Source organism: Fringilla coelebs, assembly GCF_963513975.1.
Source record: "Fringilla coelebs genome assembly, chromosome: 33".
Taxonomy (NCBI): Eukaryota; Metazoa; Chordata; class Aves; order Passeriformes; family Fringillidae; genus Fringilla; species Fringilla coelebs.
Genome location: NC_140059.1, coordinates 1,706,118 through 1,723,105, shown reverse-complemented (window position 1 = coordinate 1,723,105; position 16,988 = coordinate 1,706,118). Strand labels below are relative to the sequence as shown.

The window sequence follows — 16,988 nt, the reverse complement described above, 5'->3', positions numbered from 1 at the left end:
GTCCAGTCCAGGTGTGTGTCCCATGTCCCCCATGTGTGCCCAGGTGTGCCAGGTGTGTGTCCCATGTCCCCCAGGTGTGCCCAGGTGTGTGTCCCATGTCCCCCAGGTGTGCCCAGGTGTGTGTCCCATGTCCCCCAGGTGTGCCAGGTGTGTGTCCCATGTCCCCCAGGTGTGCCCAGGTGTGTGTCCCATGTCCCCAGGTGTGCCCAGGTGTGCCCAGGTGTGCCCGTACCGCTGGGGGGGGGCTCGCTGCGGGCGAACAGCTCCCGCCAGGGCGGGTCCAGGAAGGCGGAGCCGTAGCGGCCATCGAGGGTGCCCAGGTGCTGCGCCACGGGGTGGGGACCTGGGGACACGGGGACAGGTGGGCACAGAGACCACCCAGGTGGGCACAGAGCCCCCCCAGGTGTGCCCAGAGACCACCCCAGGTGGGCACAGAGCCCCCCCAGGTGTGCCCAGGTACCTCCAGGTGGGCACAGAGACCCCCCAGGTGTGCCCAGGTACCTCCAGGTGGGCACAGAGCCCCCCCAGGTGTGCCCAGGTGGACACAGAGACCCCCCAGGTGTGGCCAGGTGTGCCCCAGGTACCTCCAGGTGTGCCCAGAGACCCCCCCCAGGTGTGCCCCAATGTCCCCAGGTATCGCCCATGCCCCTGAATTGTGCCCAGGTGTGTCCCCCATGTCACCCAGGTGTGCCCAGGTGTGCCCCCCACATCACCCAGCTGTGCCCAGGTGTGTCCCCATGCCCCCCAGGTGTGTCCTCCACCCTCCCAGGTGTGCCCCCCACATCACCCAGCTGTGCCCAGGTATCCCCCATGCCTCTGAATTGTGCCCAGGTGTGTCTCCATGCCCCCCAGGTGTGCCCCCTACCCTCCCTGGTGTGCCCAGGTGTGTGTCCCATGTCCCCCAGGTGTGCCCAGGTGTGCCCCCCACCCTCCCAGGTGTGCCCAGGTGTGCCCAGGTGCGTCCCCCATGTCCCCCAGGTGTGCCCAGGTGTGCCCCCCACCCTCCCAGGTGTACCCAGGTGTGTCCCATGTCCCCCAGGTGTGCCCAGGTGTGCCTCCCACCCTCCCAGGTGTGTCCCCCCCGCCCAGCTGTGCCCAGGTGTGCCCCCCACCCTCCCAGGTGTGTCCCCCCCACCCTCCCAGCTGTGCCCAGGTTGCCCCCCACGTCCCCCAGGTGTGCCCAGGTGTGACCCCCATGTCCCCCATGCCCCCCACCTTCCCATGTGTGCCCAGGTGTGTCCCCCATGTGTGCCCAGGTGTGTCCTCCAGCTGTGCCCAGGTGTGCCCCCCACATCCCCCAGGTGTGCCCAGGTGTGCCCCCCACCCTCCCAGCTGTGCCCATCTGTGCCCATCTGTGCCCAGCTGTGCCCAGGTGTGCCCCCCACTTCCCCCAGGTGTGCCCAGGTGTGTCCCCCACCCTCCCAGGTGTACCCAGGTGTGCCCCCCATGTCCCCCAGGTGTGCCCAGCTGTGCCCAGGTGTGCCCCCCACTTCCCCCAGGTGTGCCCAGGTGTGCCCAGGTACCCAGGGGCACGATGAGGAAGCGCAGGAGGCCGAGCCAGTCGGGCCCGCGGGGGCCCAGGTGTGCCCCAGGTGTGCCCAGGTGCCGCACGAAGCTCCTCAGGAGGCTCCCGTGGTACCCGGCCCCGCCCACGGCCACCACCTTCAGCACGCGGGGGGGCAGCGGCGACAGGTGACACCTGCGGGGACACGGACAGGTGACAGGTGGGACACGGGAGGGGACAGGGAGGGACAGGTGAGGGATGAAGGGGACAGGTGAAGGGACACATGGGGACAGGGGAGGGGACAGGTAAGGGACAGGAGGGGACACATGGGGACAGGTGAGGGGACAGGTGACACCTGCGAGGACACGGACAGGTCAGGGGAAGGGACAGGTAAGGGACAGGAGGGGACACATGGGGACAGGTAAGGGGACAGGTGAGGGGAGGGATTCAAATTCGGGCGGGGGTCCTGGGACTTTTTTTGGGGGGGGAATCTCAGATTTGGGGGGGGGGGTGTCCTTTGGGGGGGGACCCCCCAGACATCGCGGGGGGTGGGGGGTGGGCAAGGGGAGGTTCCAGAAGGTTCCATGGGGGGATTCAGGGATTGGGGAGGGTCCCAGATTTTGGGGGGGGGTGGTCCCAGATTTTGGGGGGGGCGGGGGGGTTCCAGATTTTGGGGGGGGGGTCTCGGGGGGGGGTGTCCCATATTTTGGGGGGGGGGTGTCCCCTATTTTGGGGGGGGTCTCGGGGGGGTGTCCCGTATTTCGGGGGGGGTGTCCCCTATTTTGGGGGGGTCTCGGGGGGGGGGGGTGTCCCCGTATTTTGGGGAGGGGTCCCGGGAAGGTTGTCCCGTATTTCGGGGGGGGTATCCCGTATTTTGGGGGGGGGGGTGTCCCCTATTTGGGGGGGGTCTCGGGGGAGGTGTCCCGTATTTTGGGGGGGGGGTCTCGGGGGGGTGTTCCGTATTTTGGGGGGGGTCTCGAGGGCAGTGTCCCATATTTTGGGGGGGGATGTCCCGTATTTTTGGGGGGTCTCGGGGGGGTGTCCTGTATTTTGGGGGGGGGGATGTCCCCTATTTTGGGGGGGGTCCCGGGGGTCACTCACAGCCGCTGGATCCGGCTCAGGACGGCCCCGAGCGCCGCCTGCAGCTCCCCTCCCCCCGCCGTGGCCACCACGGGCACCCCCTGGGCCAGGAGCAGCTCGGACACCCACTGGGGGGGAGGGGCACGGGGGTCAGAGACCCCCCCCAAAAGGTGCCCAGCCCCCCCCAAAACTGCCCCCTCCCCTATTTCGGGGCTCCCCCCACCCCTGGATTCCCCCTCGCCCCCATTTCGGGGTCTCCCCCCATTTTGGGGTGTCCCTCCTCATTTTGGGGTCTCCATCCCCATTTCGGGGTGTCCCATCCCCATTTTGGGGTGCCCCCCCATTTTAAGGTGTTTCCTCCCCCCCCATCCATTTCGGGGTTCCCTCCCCACTTTGGGCTGTCCCCTCCTCATTTTGGGGTGTCCCCTCCCCGTTTCAGGGTACCCATCCCCATTTCAGGATCCCCCCATTTTGAGGTGTTTCCCCCTCCCCATTTTGGGCTGTCCCCTCCTCATTTTGGGGTGTCCCCATCCCATTTCAGGGTCCCCCCCATTTCAGGGTCCCCATCCCCATTTCGGGGTCCCTCTCCCCATTTCGGGATCCCCCCTATTTTGAGGTGTTTCCCCCCCATTTCGGGGTGTCCCCATCCCCATTTCGGGGTCCCCCTCCCCATTTCGGGGTGTCCCATCCCATTTCCGGATCCCCCCCCATTTTGAGGTGTTTCCCCCCCATTTCGGGGTGTCCCCATCCCCATTTCAGGGTCCCCCTCCCCATTTCGGGGTCCCCCTCCCCATTTCGGGGTCCCTCTCCCCATTTCGGGATCCCCCCCATTTTGAGGTGTTTCCCCCTCCCCATTTCGGGGTTTCCCCCCATTTTGTGGTGTCCCCCTCCCCATTTCGGGATCCCCCCATTTCGAGGTGTTTCCCCCCCCCATTTCAGGATCCCCCCCATTTCGGGGTCCCCCCCCAATTTCGGGGTCCCCCCTGACCTGGCCCTGCCACTCCCCGGCGCTGACCAGCACGACGCTCTCGGGCAGCCCCGGCTCGGGGCCCAGCGCCGCCCCGAGCTGCTCCCAGAGCGCCCGCCGGGGACCCTGGGGGGACACGGGGGGACACGGTGGGGACAGCGCGGGGACACGGTGGGGACAGCGCGGGGACAGCGCGGGGACACGGTGGGGACAGCGCGGGGACAGCCCCAGAGCGAGGGGACACAGTGGGGACAGCGCGGGGACACGGGGGGGACAGCGCGGGGACACGGGGGGGACACGGTGGGGACAGCCCCAGAGCGCGGGGACACGGTGGGGACAGCCCCAGAGCGCGGGGACAGTCCCAAACCCCCCCTGTGGGGAGCGGGGGAGGGGGTTTGGGGACACCCCCGGGTGGGCTCCGAGCTCTGCTGTCACCTCCCCCCCCCACACAAATGGGGTCACCTCGATGTCCCCGCCCCGGTGCCACCTGTGACATCCCGGTGTCCCCCAGTGTCCCCAGTGCCCCCCCTTGTCAACCCCTCCCCCGTGTCCCTGTGCCCCCCATGGTGTCCCCATGGTGTCCCCACTGTCCCCGTTGTCCCCGTATTGTCCCTGCTGTCACCTGTCCCCAATGTCCCGATTGTCCCCCCATTGTCCCAATGTCCCCCCATGTCCCCGTTGTCCCCCTGTCCTCACTGTCCCCCCAGTCCCCATTGTCCCCCTGTCCCCATTGTCCCCCCACTGTCCCCATTGTCCCTCTGTCCCCCCATGTCCCCATTGTCCCTCTGTCCCCATTATCCCCCTGTCCTCACTGTCCCCACTGTCCCCACAGTCCCCATTGTCCCCCCAATGTCCCATTGTCCCTCTGTCCCCCAATGTCCCCCATGTCCCCATTGTCCCCCTGTCCCCACTGTCCCCCCACTGTCCACAATGTCCCCCCCACCCCCACTGTCCCACTGTCCCCACAGTCCCCATTGTCCCCCCAATGTCCCCAATGTCCCTCTGTCACCCTGTCCCCCCAATGTCCTATTGTCCCTCTGTCCCCAATGTCCCCATGTCCCCATTGTCCCCATGTCCCCATTGTCCCCATGTCCCCAATGTCCCCATTGTCCCCCTGTCCCCATTGTCCCCCCAATGTCCCATTGTCCCTCTGTCCCCCCATGTCCCCACTGTCCCACTGTCCCAATGTCCCCATTGTCCCCCCAATGTCCCTCTGTCCCCCAGTGTCCCCCTGTCCCTGTCACCTGTGCGGGGGGGGCTCCCTCGGGGGGTCTCTCTCCCTCGGGGGTCTCTCTCTCTCCGGGGCCCCCCCGGGGCAGCCCCCGCTCCCTCAGGGGGGTCCCCCTGCGCCCCCGGCCCGGGGGGGCCCCCCCGTCCGGCCTGGGGGGGGGACAGCGCTGCACCCCAGAACCCCAAAAACCGCCGGGAGCCCCCAAAACCCCACCCGGGACCCCAAAAACCCACCGGGACCCCAAAAACCCACCGGGACCCCAAAAACACCCCCGGGACCCCCAAAACCTCATCCGGGACCCCCAAAACACCTCCCGGACCCCAAAAACAGCCCCCGGACCCGAAAACCCCCCTCGGACCCCAAAACCTCATCCGGGACCCCAAAAACACCCCCCGGACCCGAAAACCCACCAGGGACCCCCAAAACCCCACCCGGGACCCCCCAAAACCCCCCCGGGACACCAAAACCTCATCCGGGACCCCCAACCCCCCCCGGGATCCCCCAAAACACCTCCCGGACCCCAAAAACTCACCCGGAGACCCCAAAACCCCCCCGGGACCCCCCAAAACACCTCCCGGACCCCAAAAACTCACCGGGAGACCCCAAAAACAACCCCGGGACCCCCAAACTTTCCCACCCGGGACCCCAAAATGACCCCCCGGGATCCCAAAACCACCAGGGACCCTCAAAAACCCACCCTGGGACCCCAAAACACACCCCAGGACCCCAAAAAACCACCGGGACCCCCCAAAATAACCCACCCGGGGACCCCCCAAAATCACTCAGGGAACCCCAAAATCCTCCTGGGGACCCCAAAATAACCCCCAGGGACCCCAAAACCCAGCCGGGACCCCAAAAAAATCAACCCAGGACCCCAAAAATCCACCCCAGGGACCCCAAATCTCACTTTGGGACCCCAAAATCCCCTTTAGGACCCCGGATTTGGGGGGTCCCCAGTTTTGGGGGGGGTCCCCAGTTTTGGGGGGGTCCCCAGTTTTGGGGGGGATCCCTCACCGGGGTGACGCCGCCTCCCCCTTGCTCCCCTTCAGGGGGGTCTTCAACTTTTCGGGGACCCCCCCGGGCTCTGCCGGGGGCTCGGGGTCCCCCCGGGGGTCCTGGGGGGACAAAAAGGGGTTGGGGGCACCCCAAAAATGGGGGGGCACCCCAAAAACCGGGGGGAACCCCAAAACCCGAAAATTTTGGGGTTATTTTGGGGGAAACCCCCAAAATCGAGACGGGGAATCCCCAAAATTTGGGATTTTTTTTTTGGGGGGGGGTGAGGGGTCCCAGGGGGTCTTTTTTGGGGTGGGGGGGGATTTGGGGAGGGGTTGGGGGAAAGTTTTGGGGTGAGGTGGAGTTTTTGGGGGGTTTGGGGTGGGGATTTTGTGGTGCTGGGGGTTCATTTTTGGGGGGATTTTGGGGGGGATTTTGTGGGGGGTTCATTTCAGGGGGATTTTGGGGCAGTTTTGGGGGATTTAGGGGCAGTTTTGGGACCATTTTGGGGCAGTTTTGGGGGATTTAGGGACAGTTTTGGGACCATTTTGGGGCAGTTTTGGGGGGATTTGGGGCGGTTTGGGGCCCATTTTGGGGGATTTGGGGTGGTTTGGGGGGGATCATTTTTGGGGGATTTTGGGGCAGTTTTGGGGGATTTAGGGGCAGTTTTGGGACCATTTTGGGGCAGTTTTGGGGGATTTTGGGGCAGTTTTGGGACCATTTTGGGGCGGTTTGGGGGGGATTTTGGGGCGGTTTGGGGGGGCTCATTTTTGGGGGATTTTTGGGGCAGTTTTGGGGAATTTAGGGGCAGCTTGGGGGGATTTTTAGTGGTTTTTGGGAGCAGTTTTGGGGAATTTGGTGGGGATTTTGTGGGGGCTCTTTTTGGGGGCAGTTTTGGGGGGATTTGGGGATTTTGGGATTTTAGGGTGGGGGTCTCACCAGCCCCTCGGGGTCCGGCCCCTCCTCGGGGGCTCTGCGGCCGCTGCGAGGCCCCGGCTCTGCCTGGGGGGGGGAGGGGAGAGACCCCAAAAATGTCTGGGACCCCCCCAAAACCCCAGTGACCCCCCAGTGCTCCCAGTAACCCCCCCAGTGACCCTCCCACTGCCCTCCCAGTCCCTCCCAGTTCGTTCCCAGTCCCTCCCAGTTTCCCCAGTTCCCTCCCAGTCCATCCCAGTCCCCCCCAGTCCCTTCCAGTGCCCCCCAGTCCCCTCCCAGTCCCTCCCAGTTTATTCCTCTCCATCCCAGTTCCCTCCCAGTTCCCCTCCCAGTCCCATCCCAGTCCCCCCCAGTCCCATCCCAGTCCCATCCCAGTCCCATCCCAGTCCCTCCCAGTTTCCCCCCAGTCCATCCCAGTGCCATCCCAGTCCCTCCCAGTTTCCCCCCAGTCCATCCCAGTGCCATCCCAGTCCCTCCCAGTTTCCCCCCAGTCCATCCCAGTTCATTCCCAGTCCCTCCCAGTCCATCCCAGTTCAATCCCAGTTCAATCCCAGTCCATCCCAGTCCCCCCCCAGTCCCTCCCAGTCCCTCCCAATTTCCCCCCAGTCCCTCCCAGTCCATCCCAGTCCCTCCCAGTCCATCCCAGTTCATTCCCAGTCCCTCCCAGTGCCCCCCAGTTTCCCCCCAGTCCCTCCCAGTTTCCCCCCAATTCCTCCCAGTCCTCCCCAGTCCCATCCCAGTCCCCCCCAGTCCATCCCAGTCCCTCCCAGTCCATCCCAGTCCCCCCCAGTCCCATCCCATTCCCCCCAGTTCCATCCCAGCCCCTCCCAGTCCATCCCAGTGCTCCCAGTCCGGCACTGACCGGGGCGGGGCCCTCGCTGCCCATCTCGGTCTGGGAGCTCGACTGGGAGAGACCCTCGAAGAACGGCCTGGGGGGACAGAGGGACAGAGGGACAGATGGACAGAAGGGACAGATGGACAGAGGGACAGAGGGGACAGAGGGACAGAGGGGACAGAGGGACAGAGGGACAGAGGGACAGATGGACAGAAGGGACAGATGGACAGAAGGACAGAGGGACAGATGGACAGAAGGGACAGATGGACAGAAGGACAGAGGGACAGATGGACAGAGGGGACAGAGGGACAGATGGACAGAGGGACAGAGGGACAGAGGGAAAGATGGACAGAGGGACAAAGGGGACAGATGGACAGAGGGACAGAGGGGACAGAGGGACAGAAGGGACACATGGACAGATGGACAGAAGGGACAGAGGGGACAGATGGACAGAGGGACAGATGGACAGAAGGGACAGATGGACAGAGGGACAGAAGGGACAGAGGGACAGAAGGGACAGATGGACAGAGGGACAGAGGGGACACGGATGGCACCAGGGGGGACACGGTGGGACACGGGTGCCAAACTGGTGGCACTGGGGACACCCAGGGGAGGTGACACCGTGACATGGGGGAGGTGCCTGGGGGGGTTTTGGGGTCCCCCTGTCACCTCAGCCGGGGTTTGGGGGTGCTCAGGGGGTTTCGGGGTGCTCAGGCGGTTTTTGGGGTGCTCATGACCTCAGCCGGGGTTTTGGGGTGCTCAGGATGGGATTTTGGGGTGCTCAGGATGGTTTTGGGGTGCCCCTGACCTCAGCCGGGGTTTTGGGGTGCCCAGGGTGGTTTTTGGGGTGCTCAGGGTGGTTTTTGGGGTGCTCAGGGGTTTTTGGGGTGCTCAGGGGTTTTTGGGGTGCCCCTGACCTCAGCCGGGGTTTGGGGGTGCTCAGCACGCTGTCGGTGTCGTCCAGGTCGGCGCCGCTGTCGCTGGGGTTGAAAATCTCCAGGGAATCGTAGAGAGCGTCCAGGTCCTCTGCCACGGCTGGGGACACGTGCTCCAGGCCAAAGCCACCCTGGGGACACCCCGGTGTCACTGTCACCCCCCCTGGGGACACGTGCTCCAGGCCAAAGCCACCCTGGGGACAGCCCAGTGTCACTGTCACCTCCACAGGGACACGTGCTCCAGGCCAAAGCCACCCTGGGGACACCCTGGTGTCACTGTCACCCCCCTGGGGACACGTGCTCCAGGCCAAAGCCACCCTGGGGACACCCCAGTGTCACTGTCACCCCCCTGGGGACACGTGCTCCAGGCCAAAGCCACCCTGGGGACAGCCATGGCACTGTCACCTCCACAGGGACACCCCCAGTGTCACTGTCACCCCCCTGGGGACAGCCCGGTGTCATTGTCACCCCCCTGGGGACACGTGCTCCAGGCCAAAGCCACCCTGGGGACACCCCAGTGTCACTGTCACCTCCACAGGGACACCCCCCAGTGTCATTGTCACCCCTCTGGGGACAGCCCAGTGTCACTGTCACCCCCCTGGGGACACGTGCTCCAGGCCAAAGCCACCCTGGGGACAGCCATGGCACTGTCACCTCCACAGGGACACCCCAGTGTCATTGTCACCCCTTGGGGACACCCCAGTGTCACTGTCACCCCCCCGGTGTCACTGTCACCCCCCTGGCACCGCCAGCCCCCCCAGCACTGTCACCCTGTGTGTCCCCCCCGTCCCTCTGTCCTCCCCCTGTCCCCCTGTCCCTCTGTCCCTCTGTCCCTCTGTCCCTCTGTCCCCGGTACCTCCTCAGACACCCGGAACCGTTTCAGCAGCGCCACAAATTTCTGTTTGATGTTGGGGTGCTGGGGGGGGGGGAGAGGGTCAGAGACCCCCCAAAACCTCCTGAGACCCCCCTGGGAACCCCCAAACCCCCTCGGGACCCCCCAAAACCTCCTGAGACCCCCCCAAGACCCCCCCAAAACCTCCTGGGATGCCCCGGGAACCCCAAAACCATCCGGGATCCCCTTGGGACCCCCCCCAAAACCCCCTCGGGACCCCCCAAACCACCCCCGGGACCCCCCAAAACCTCCTGAGACCCCCCCCAGGACCCCCCAAAACCTGCTGGGACCCCCCCGAGAACCCCAAAACCCCCTCGGGACCCCCCAAACCACCCCCAGGACCCCCCAAAATTATCGGGGATCCCCTCGGGACCCCCCAAAACCCCCTTGGGACCCCCCAAACCACCCCCAGGACCCCCCAAAATCATCGGGGATCCCCTCGGGACCCCCCAAAACCCCCTCGGGACCCCCCAAACCACCCCCAGGACCCCCCAAAACCTCCTGAGACCCCCCAACCCCCACTGGGGACCGCCCCCGAAGCCCCTCCCCCACCCCTCCCAGGTACCCCCAAATCGTCTCTGACCCCTCCCCCACCCTGGACCCGCCCCCCGACCCCTCCCCCACCCTGAGCCCCTCCCCCCCCTCACCCTGGCGCCCCCCGGGCCCTTCCTCCTCGGCTTCTTCCCCTTGGGCAGCTCCTCCTCCTCATCGAACAGGTCCTGGGGGGGTCAGGGGGGGTCAGGGGGGATGGGGGGCACCCCTGGGTGCTGGAATTTGGGGGAGGGGTCTGGAATTTGGGGGGGGGGTCGCACCTGGCCCGGCAGAGCGTCATCGCTGCCCTCGGGCTCCGAGGAGAAACTCTCCTCATCCTCCTCCGAGTCCTGGTCCAGGTCCGGGGAGCGGTCTGGGGGTGGGGAGGGGGCAAAAAATGGGGAGGGGGCACCCAAAGGTGGGGTGGGAAAATGGGGAGGGGGCGCAAAGAAACATGGAGGGGAGGAGCCAGAAAAAAGGAGAAAAAACGGGGAAAAAAAAACAGAAAAAAAGGAGAAAAAATGTGAAAAAAAAGGGAAAAGTTTGGGGGATGAATGAGGGGGGGCACCCATGGGTGGGGGTGGGGAGGGGGCACCCAGGACCCAGCAGTGCCCCCCCAGCACCCACTGGGGACCCCTCCCCAAGCGCTCTGGGTGCCCCTCCCACCCCCCACCCGGGCCGCCCATCCCGTTCTCCCCGTACCCGTTCCCCTCCCCCCGGTGCCCCTCCGGTGCCCACACAGTTGGTCCCGTAACGCCCCCAGCCCCCTGTGCCCCCCCGGTGCCCACCCAGTACCCCCGTTCCTCCCCCGTTCCCCCCCCCGGTACTCCCCTGACACCACCTGTTCCCTGCCCCGTTCCCCCGTTCCCTTTCCCCGGTGCCGCTCCAGTGCCCGTTATGCTCCCGTTCCCCCCCATAACCCCTGGTTCCCCCCCGTTCTCCCCGCGCCCCCGGTGCCCCCCTGTGCCCGTTCCCCTCTCCGGTGCCCGTTCCTCCCCCCGGTGCTCGTTCCTTCCCCCGGTGCCCTCCCGGTACACGTTCCCCCACCGTTCCCCCCCCCGGTGCCCGGTGCCCGTTCTCCTCCCCGTTCCCCCCGGTGCCCATTCCCCTCCCCGGGGCCCATTTCTCCCCCCGGTGTCCGTTCTCCCCCGGTGCCCGTTCCCCCCCGGTGTCCCCCCGGTGCCCGTTTCTCCCCCCGGTGCCCGTTTCCCCCCTCGGTGCCCCGCCGGTGCCCGTTCCCCTCCCCGGTGCCCGTTCCCCTCCCCGGTGCACCCCGTTGCCCGGTGCCTGTTCCCCCCCAGTGCCCGTTCCCCCCCCGGTGCCCGTTTCCCCTCTCGTTCCCCACCTCCGGTGCCCATTTCCCCCCCGGTGCCCGTTCCTCCCCCCGTTCCTCCTCCCGGTGCCCGTTCCCCTCCCCGGTGCCCGTTCCTCCCCCCCGGTGCCCGTTCCCCCCCCGGTGCCCGTTTCCCCTCTCGTTCCCCACCCCGGTGCCCGTTCCCCACCCCCGGTGCCCGGTACCCGTTCCCCCCCGGTTCCCGTTCCTCCCCCCGTTCCTCCTCCCGGTGCCCGTTTCCCCCCCCCGGTGCCCGGTGCCCCCCGGTACCCGTTCCCCCCAGGTGCCCGTTTCCCCCCCCGGTACCCGTTCCCCCCCGGTGCCCGTTCTCCCCCCCGGTGCCCGTTCCCCCCCGGTGCCCGTTCCCCTCCCCGTTCCCCCCCGGTGCCCGTTCCCCTCCCCGGTTCCCGGTGCCCACCGGCTCCCTTGGCTTTGCCCTCGCTCTCCACGGGCTGGCTCGAGAGCGCGACCACCCCGACCTCGGCCACCGGCAGCGGCTCCGTCAGCGCCCGGTGCAGCACCAGGGCCTGGGGGGGCCCCGCCTCGCTGGGCAGCTGCAGCACCTGGGGGGGGGAGGGGACACCTGAGACCCCCAGAGCCCCCCCGACCCCCCCAGACCCTTTCATGGGGCACCTGAGACCCCCAGAGCCCCCAAACCCCCTCGAGACCCCCCCAAACCCCCTCAGGACCCCCCCAAACCCCCTCGAGACCCCCCCAAACCCCCTCAGGACCGCCCGCCCCCCCTCAGGACCCCCCAAAACCCCCTCAGGACCCCCCCAAACATCCCCAGGACCCCCCAGACCCCCTCAGGACCCTCCCAGACCCCTCCAGGAATCCCCCAGGATCCCCCAAACCTCCCCCAGACCCCCTCAAATCCCCCCCCCGACCCCTCCAGGACCCTTCCAGACCCTCCCAAGCCTCCCCAAGACCCCCCAGACCCCCTCAGGATCCCCCCAGGACGGCCCCAAATTCCCCCCAAACCCCCTCAGGATGCCCCCAAACCCCCTCTGGACCGCTCCAAACCCCCTCGGGACCCACCAACCCCCCTCCGAACCCCCCCGACCCCCCTCAGGACCCCTCCAAACCCCCTCAGGACCCCCCCAAACCCCCTCAGGACCGCCCTGACCCCCCTCAGGACCCCCTCAATCCCCCTCAGGACCCCCTCAATCCCCTTCAGGACCCCCCCAAACCCCCTCAGGACCGCCCCGAGCCCCCTCAGGACCCCCCAAACCCCTTCAGGACCCCCCTAAACCCCCTCAAGACCCCCTCAAACCCCCTCAAGACCCCCTCAAACCCCCTCAGGACGCCCCAAACCCCCTCAGGACCCCCCAAACCCCCTCAGGACCCCCCTAAACCCCCTCAGGACCCCCCAAACCCCCTCAGGACCCCCCAAACCCCCTCAGGACCCTCCCAAACCCCCTCAGGACTCCCCCAGACCCTCCCAAACATCTCCAGGACCGCCCAAGCCCCCTCAGGACCCCCCCAAACCCCCTCAGGACCCCCCCCGAGCCCCCTCAGGACCCCCCTAAACCCCCTCAGGACCCCCCAAACCCCCTCAGGACGCCCCCAAACCCCCTCAGGACCCCCTCAATCCTCCTCAGGACCCCCCAAACCCCTTCAGGACCCCCCCAAACCCCCTCAGAACTGCCCCGAGCCCCCTCAGGACCCCCCCAAACCCCGTCAGGATCCCCCAAACCCCTTCAGGACCCCCCAAACCCCTTCAGGACCCCCCTAAACCCCCTCAAGACCCCCTCAAACCCCCTCAAGACCCCCTCAAACCCCCTCAGGACCCTCCCAAACCCCCTCAGGACCCCCCAAACCCCTTCAGGACCCCCCCAAACCCCCTCAGGACCCCCCCAAACCCCCACAGGACCCCCCCCAAACCCCCTCAGGACGCCCTCAAACCCCCTCAGGACCCCCCAAACCCCCTCAGGATCCCCCCAAACCCCCTCAGGATCCCCCCGAGCCCCCTCCCCGTGCCCCCCACCTCGGCCAGGTTGATCAGCCCCACCGCCAGCGTTTTGTAGCCCAGGAACGGGCGGTGCTTGGAGCGCTTGCGGCGCTGCAGCATCACCTGCAGCCGGTTCGTGTCGCGCTTCAGGAAATGCCCGTACTGCGGGGGGGGGCACGGGGGGGTCACCGACCCCCGGGGGGGGTCACCGACCCCTGGGGGGGGTCATCGATCCCCGGGGGGGGGCACCGACCCCCGGGGGGGGCGAGTTTTGGGGAAAAAAAGGGGGTTTGGGGGTGACAGCATCACCTGGAATGGGTTTGGGGAGGGGGTTTGGGGGGGTCACTGAGCCCTGGGGGGGCACCGACCCCTGGGGGGGGGCACCGATCCCCGGTGGGGGGCACCGACCACCGGGGGGGGTGAGTTTTGGGGAAGAAAAGGGGGTTTGGGGGTGACAGCATCACCTAGAATGGGTTTGGGGAGGGGGTTTGGGGGGGTCACTGAGCCCTGGGGGGCACCGATCCCTGGGGGGAGTCACCGACCCCTGGGGGGGGGAACCGACCCCTGGGGTGGGCGAGTTTTGGGGAAAAAAATGGGGGTTTGGGGGTGACAGCATCACCTGGAATGGGTTTGGGGAGGGGGTTTGGGGGGGTCACTGAGCCCTGGGGGGCACCGACCCCTGAGGGGGGGCACCGACCCCCGGGAGGGGCGAGTTTTGGGGAAAAAAAGGGGGTTTGGGGGTGACAGCATCACCTGGAATGGGTTTGAGGAGGGGGTTTGGGGGGATCCTGAGGGGGTTTGAGGGGGTTTGGGGGGGTCCTGAGGGGGTTTGGGGGGGTCACTGAGCCCTGGGGGGGGCAGAGACATCGAGGAGGGGGCAAGGACGGAGTGGGGGGGGGGGGCACGGAGCCCTGGGGGGGGGGGAGGGATCGCTGGGGGGGTCGAGATTTGGGGGGGTCTGGGGGTTGCAGCATCACCTGGGGCAGGGTTGGGGAGGGGGTTTGGGTGGGAGGGGATCCTGGGGGGGGTCATTGATCTTTGGGGGGGGTCATGGACACGGCGGGGGGGTCACGGACACGGCGGGGGGGTCACTGACCCCGGGGGGGGCGATTTTGGGGGGGAAAAGGGGGGTTTGGGGGGGTCACAGCATCACCTGGGAAGGGAGGGCAGTTTTGGGGGGGGGGTCTGGGGGTGTCGCTGCCCCCCGGGGGGGGTCCCCAGAGTTGGGGGGGGGGTCCCCAGTACCTGCAGGGAGAAGGTGAGCTGCAGCTCGGTCTCGGGGGGGCCCCCGGGGGGCAGCGGGATCTCGTTGGAGCGCAGGATCCGCTTGGAGCCCTGGGGGGAGGGGAGGGGAGGGGTCGGGACCCCCACGGGGAACCCCAAAAGTCGGGACTCGATGGGACCTCCCCGCCCCCCAACTAAAAAATGGACTTTGCACCCCCCAGGGAGCCCCCCAACCCCCCCCAAGGAGCCCTCCAGGGACCCCCTGCGACCCCCCTCCAATTTTCACTGCCCACCCTAAAGCCTTCGGGACCCCCGGGACCCCCCCAGGACCCTCCAAGAACCCTCAAATCCCCCAGGAGCCCCCCAAAACCCTCCAGGACTCCCCCAAACCTCCCCAAGACCCTCTCAGACCCCCCCGGATGCCCCCAGGACCCACCGAGACCCCGCCAGGACCCTCTCAGGACCCCCCAAAACTCCTCCAAACCCCTCCAGGACCCCCCAAGCTCCCCCCAAGACCCTCCCAGACCCCTCCAGGACCCCCCAGACCCTCTCAGGACCCTCCCAGACCCCTCCAGGACCCCCCAGGATCCCCCAAACCTCCCCCAGACCCCCTCAAACCCCCCTCAGACCCCTCCAGGACCCTTCCAGACCCCCCCAAACCTCCCCAAGACCCCCCCAAACCCCCTCAGGACCCCTCCAGACCCCCCCCAGGACCCCCCAGGCCGCCCCCTAACATTCCCAGGACCCCCCCAAACCCCCTCAAACCCCCCCCGACCCCTCCAGGACCCTTCCAGACCCCCCCCAAACCTCCCCAAGACCCCCCCAGACCCCCTCAGGACCCCCCCAAACCCCCCCCAGACCCCCTCAGGACCCCTCCAGACCCCCCAGACCACCCCCTAACATTCCCAGGACCCTTCCAGACCCCCCCAAACCTCCCCAAGACCCCCCCAACCCCCCCCCAACATCCTCAGGATCCCCCCAAACCCCCCCCCGGACCCCCTCAGGACCCCTCCAGACCCCCCCAGCACCCCCCAGACCGCCCCCTAACATCCCCAGGACCCCCCCAGACCCCTCCAGGACCCTTCCAGACCCCCCCAAACCTCCCCAAGACCCCCCCAAACCCCCCCAGGATCCCCCCACCTGCAGTTTGACGGCGATCACCACCGAGCCGCGGTCCTTGGGCACCTCCCGGAGCAGCGCCAGGCGCCGCAGGGTGAGGCTGAACAGCCTGGGGGGAAAACCGGGGGTGGGGGGCTCACCCCAGAGACCCCTCCCCAAATTAAAGGGTCCCAAAGCCCCAAGGGCTGGGACTCCCCAAAGGATCCCCCCCCCCCCCAAAAAAAAAGTCCCGGTCCCAAGATCTGACACCCCCCGGGATCGCTCAGGGACCCCCCGGGACCCCGCAGCCCCCTCCCCAAAATGGGTCCCGGGGGATTCCCGGGAATTGGGGGATCCTGCGGGGGGTTCTGGGGGGTTCCCGGGCACTGGGGGGTCCCTGGGGTGTCTCTGGGGGTCCCGAGGGAATCCCGGGGGCGTCCCGGTGATTGGGCGGTCCTTGGGGGTCCCGGTGATTGAGGGGTCCCGGGGGGGTCTCTGGGGGTCCCGAGGATTGGGCAAGTCCCGGGGGGTCCGGGAGGATCCTGGGGGGGGGTCTCTGGGGGTCCCGGTGGTGGTTCCGGGGGCGTTGCGGGGATTGGGCGCTCCCTGGGGGTCCCAGGGGTGTCCCGGTGATTGGGGGGTCCCGGGGGTGTCTGAGGGGGGTCCCCGGGGGTCGGTGCCCCCCCCTCACCTGGGCACGCAGCTGGGCGAGCTGCGATCCACCTCCCACGTGGCGAACAGGTTCATGTGCACCGGCCCGGGCGGGGGTCCCGGGGGCGCCCCGGGCCCGGGGGGGGGCGCGGGGGGGCCCGGGGGGGGCCCCGGGGGGGCTCCGGGCCCGGGGGGGGCGCGGGGGGCGCCGCGTTCCGCCATCGCCGCCGCCGCGCCGGCCACGCCCCCCGCGCCTGATTGGCCGCCGCGCCGCCCCGCGGGATCTAATTGGGCAGCGCCGGTCCTGGCTCCGCCCACGCGCGTCGCTGATTGGTCACCGCCCACCCCTCTGCGGAACGGCGGCCACGCCCCCCTGTCAGGAGAGGCCACGCCCAGCACTGCGGAGGCCACGCCCACCCCGGGGGTCGCGGGCGCTGATTGGGTGAGAGGCGAGGAGGCCACACCCCCTTGGGGGGCACTGCGGGGTCACCGGGGGGTCACGGGGGCCGGGGGACACCGCGGGGACAGCCCGGGTGGCCCCGATGGCCCCGCCCCCTGTCGCCATCGCTGTCACCAGCCCTGAATGTCCCCTGTCCCCACCCCAGGGACTGTCCCCACCCCCCTGTGAGGCCCCCCCGTGTCCCCGGCACCGGGTGGGGACAGGGACAGAGGGGACAAGGAGGGGACAAGGTTTGGGGACAGCAGGGCCATGGGGACACCGGGACAGCTGGCAGCAGGGACAGGGCTGGGGACACGGTGCCATGTCCCAGTGACACAGTGACCTCATTGTCACGGTGACCCTGGGGACACAGGGACCTTGGGGACAT

At 68.0% G+C, this 16,988-nt stretch overlaps 1 protein-coding gene across 1 annotated transcript; it reads right to left on the bottom strand.

The window, feature by feature from the left end:
- Positions 1–232: 232 nt before the first annotated feature.
- Positions 233–16,726, bottom strand: LOC311164555 (phosphofurin acidic cluster sorting protein 1-like; the record flags this gene model as incomplete). Its single annotated transcript, XM_084224045.1, has 18 exons — positions 233–343; positions 1,524–1,699; positions 2,606–2,712; positions 3,573–3,677; positions 4,796–4,931; positions 5,797–5,897; positions 6,715–6,777; positions 7,574–7,640; positions 8,464–8,612; positions 9,338–9,397; positions 10,021–10,092; positions 10,186–10,277; positions 11,656–11,800; positions 13,225–13,350; positions 14,434–14,523; positions 15,553–15,640; positions 16,202–16,595; positions 16,663–16,726. Coding segments are annotated over 18 exons (2,146 nt in total), but the record flags the coding sequence as incomplete, so codon positions are not given.
- Positions 16,727–16,988: the final 262 nt, after the last annotated feature.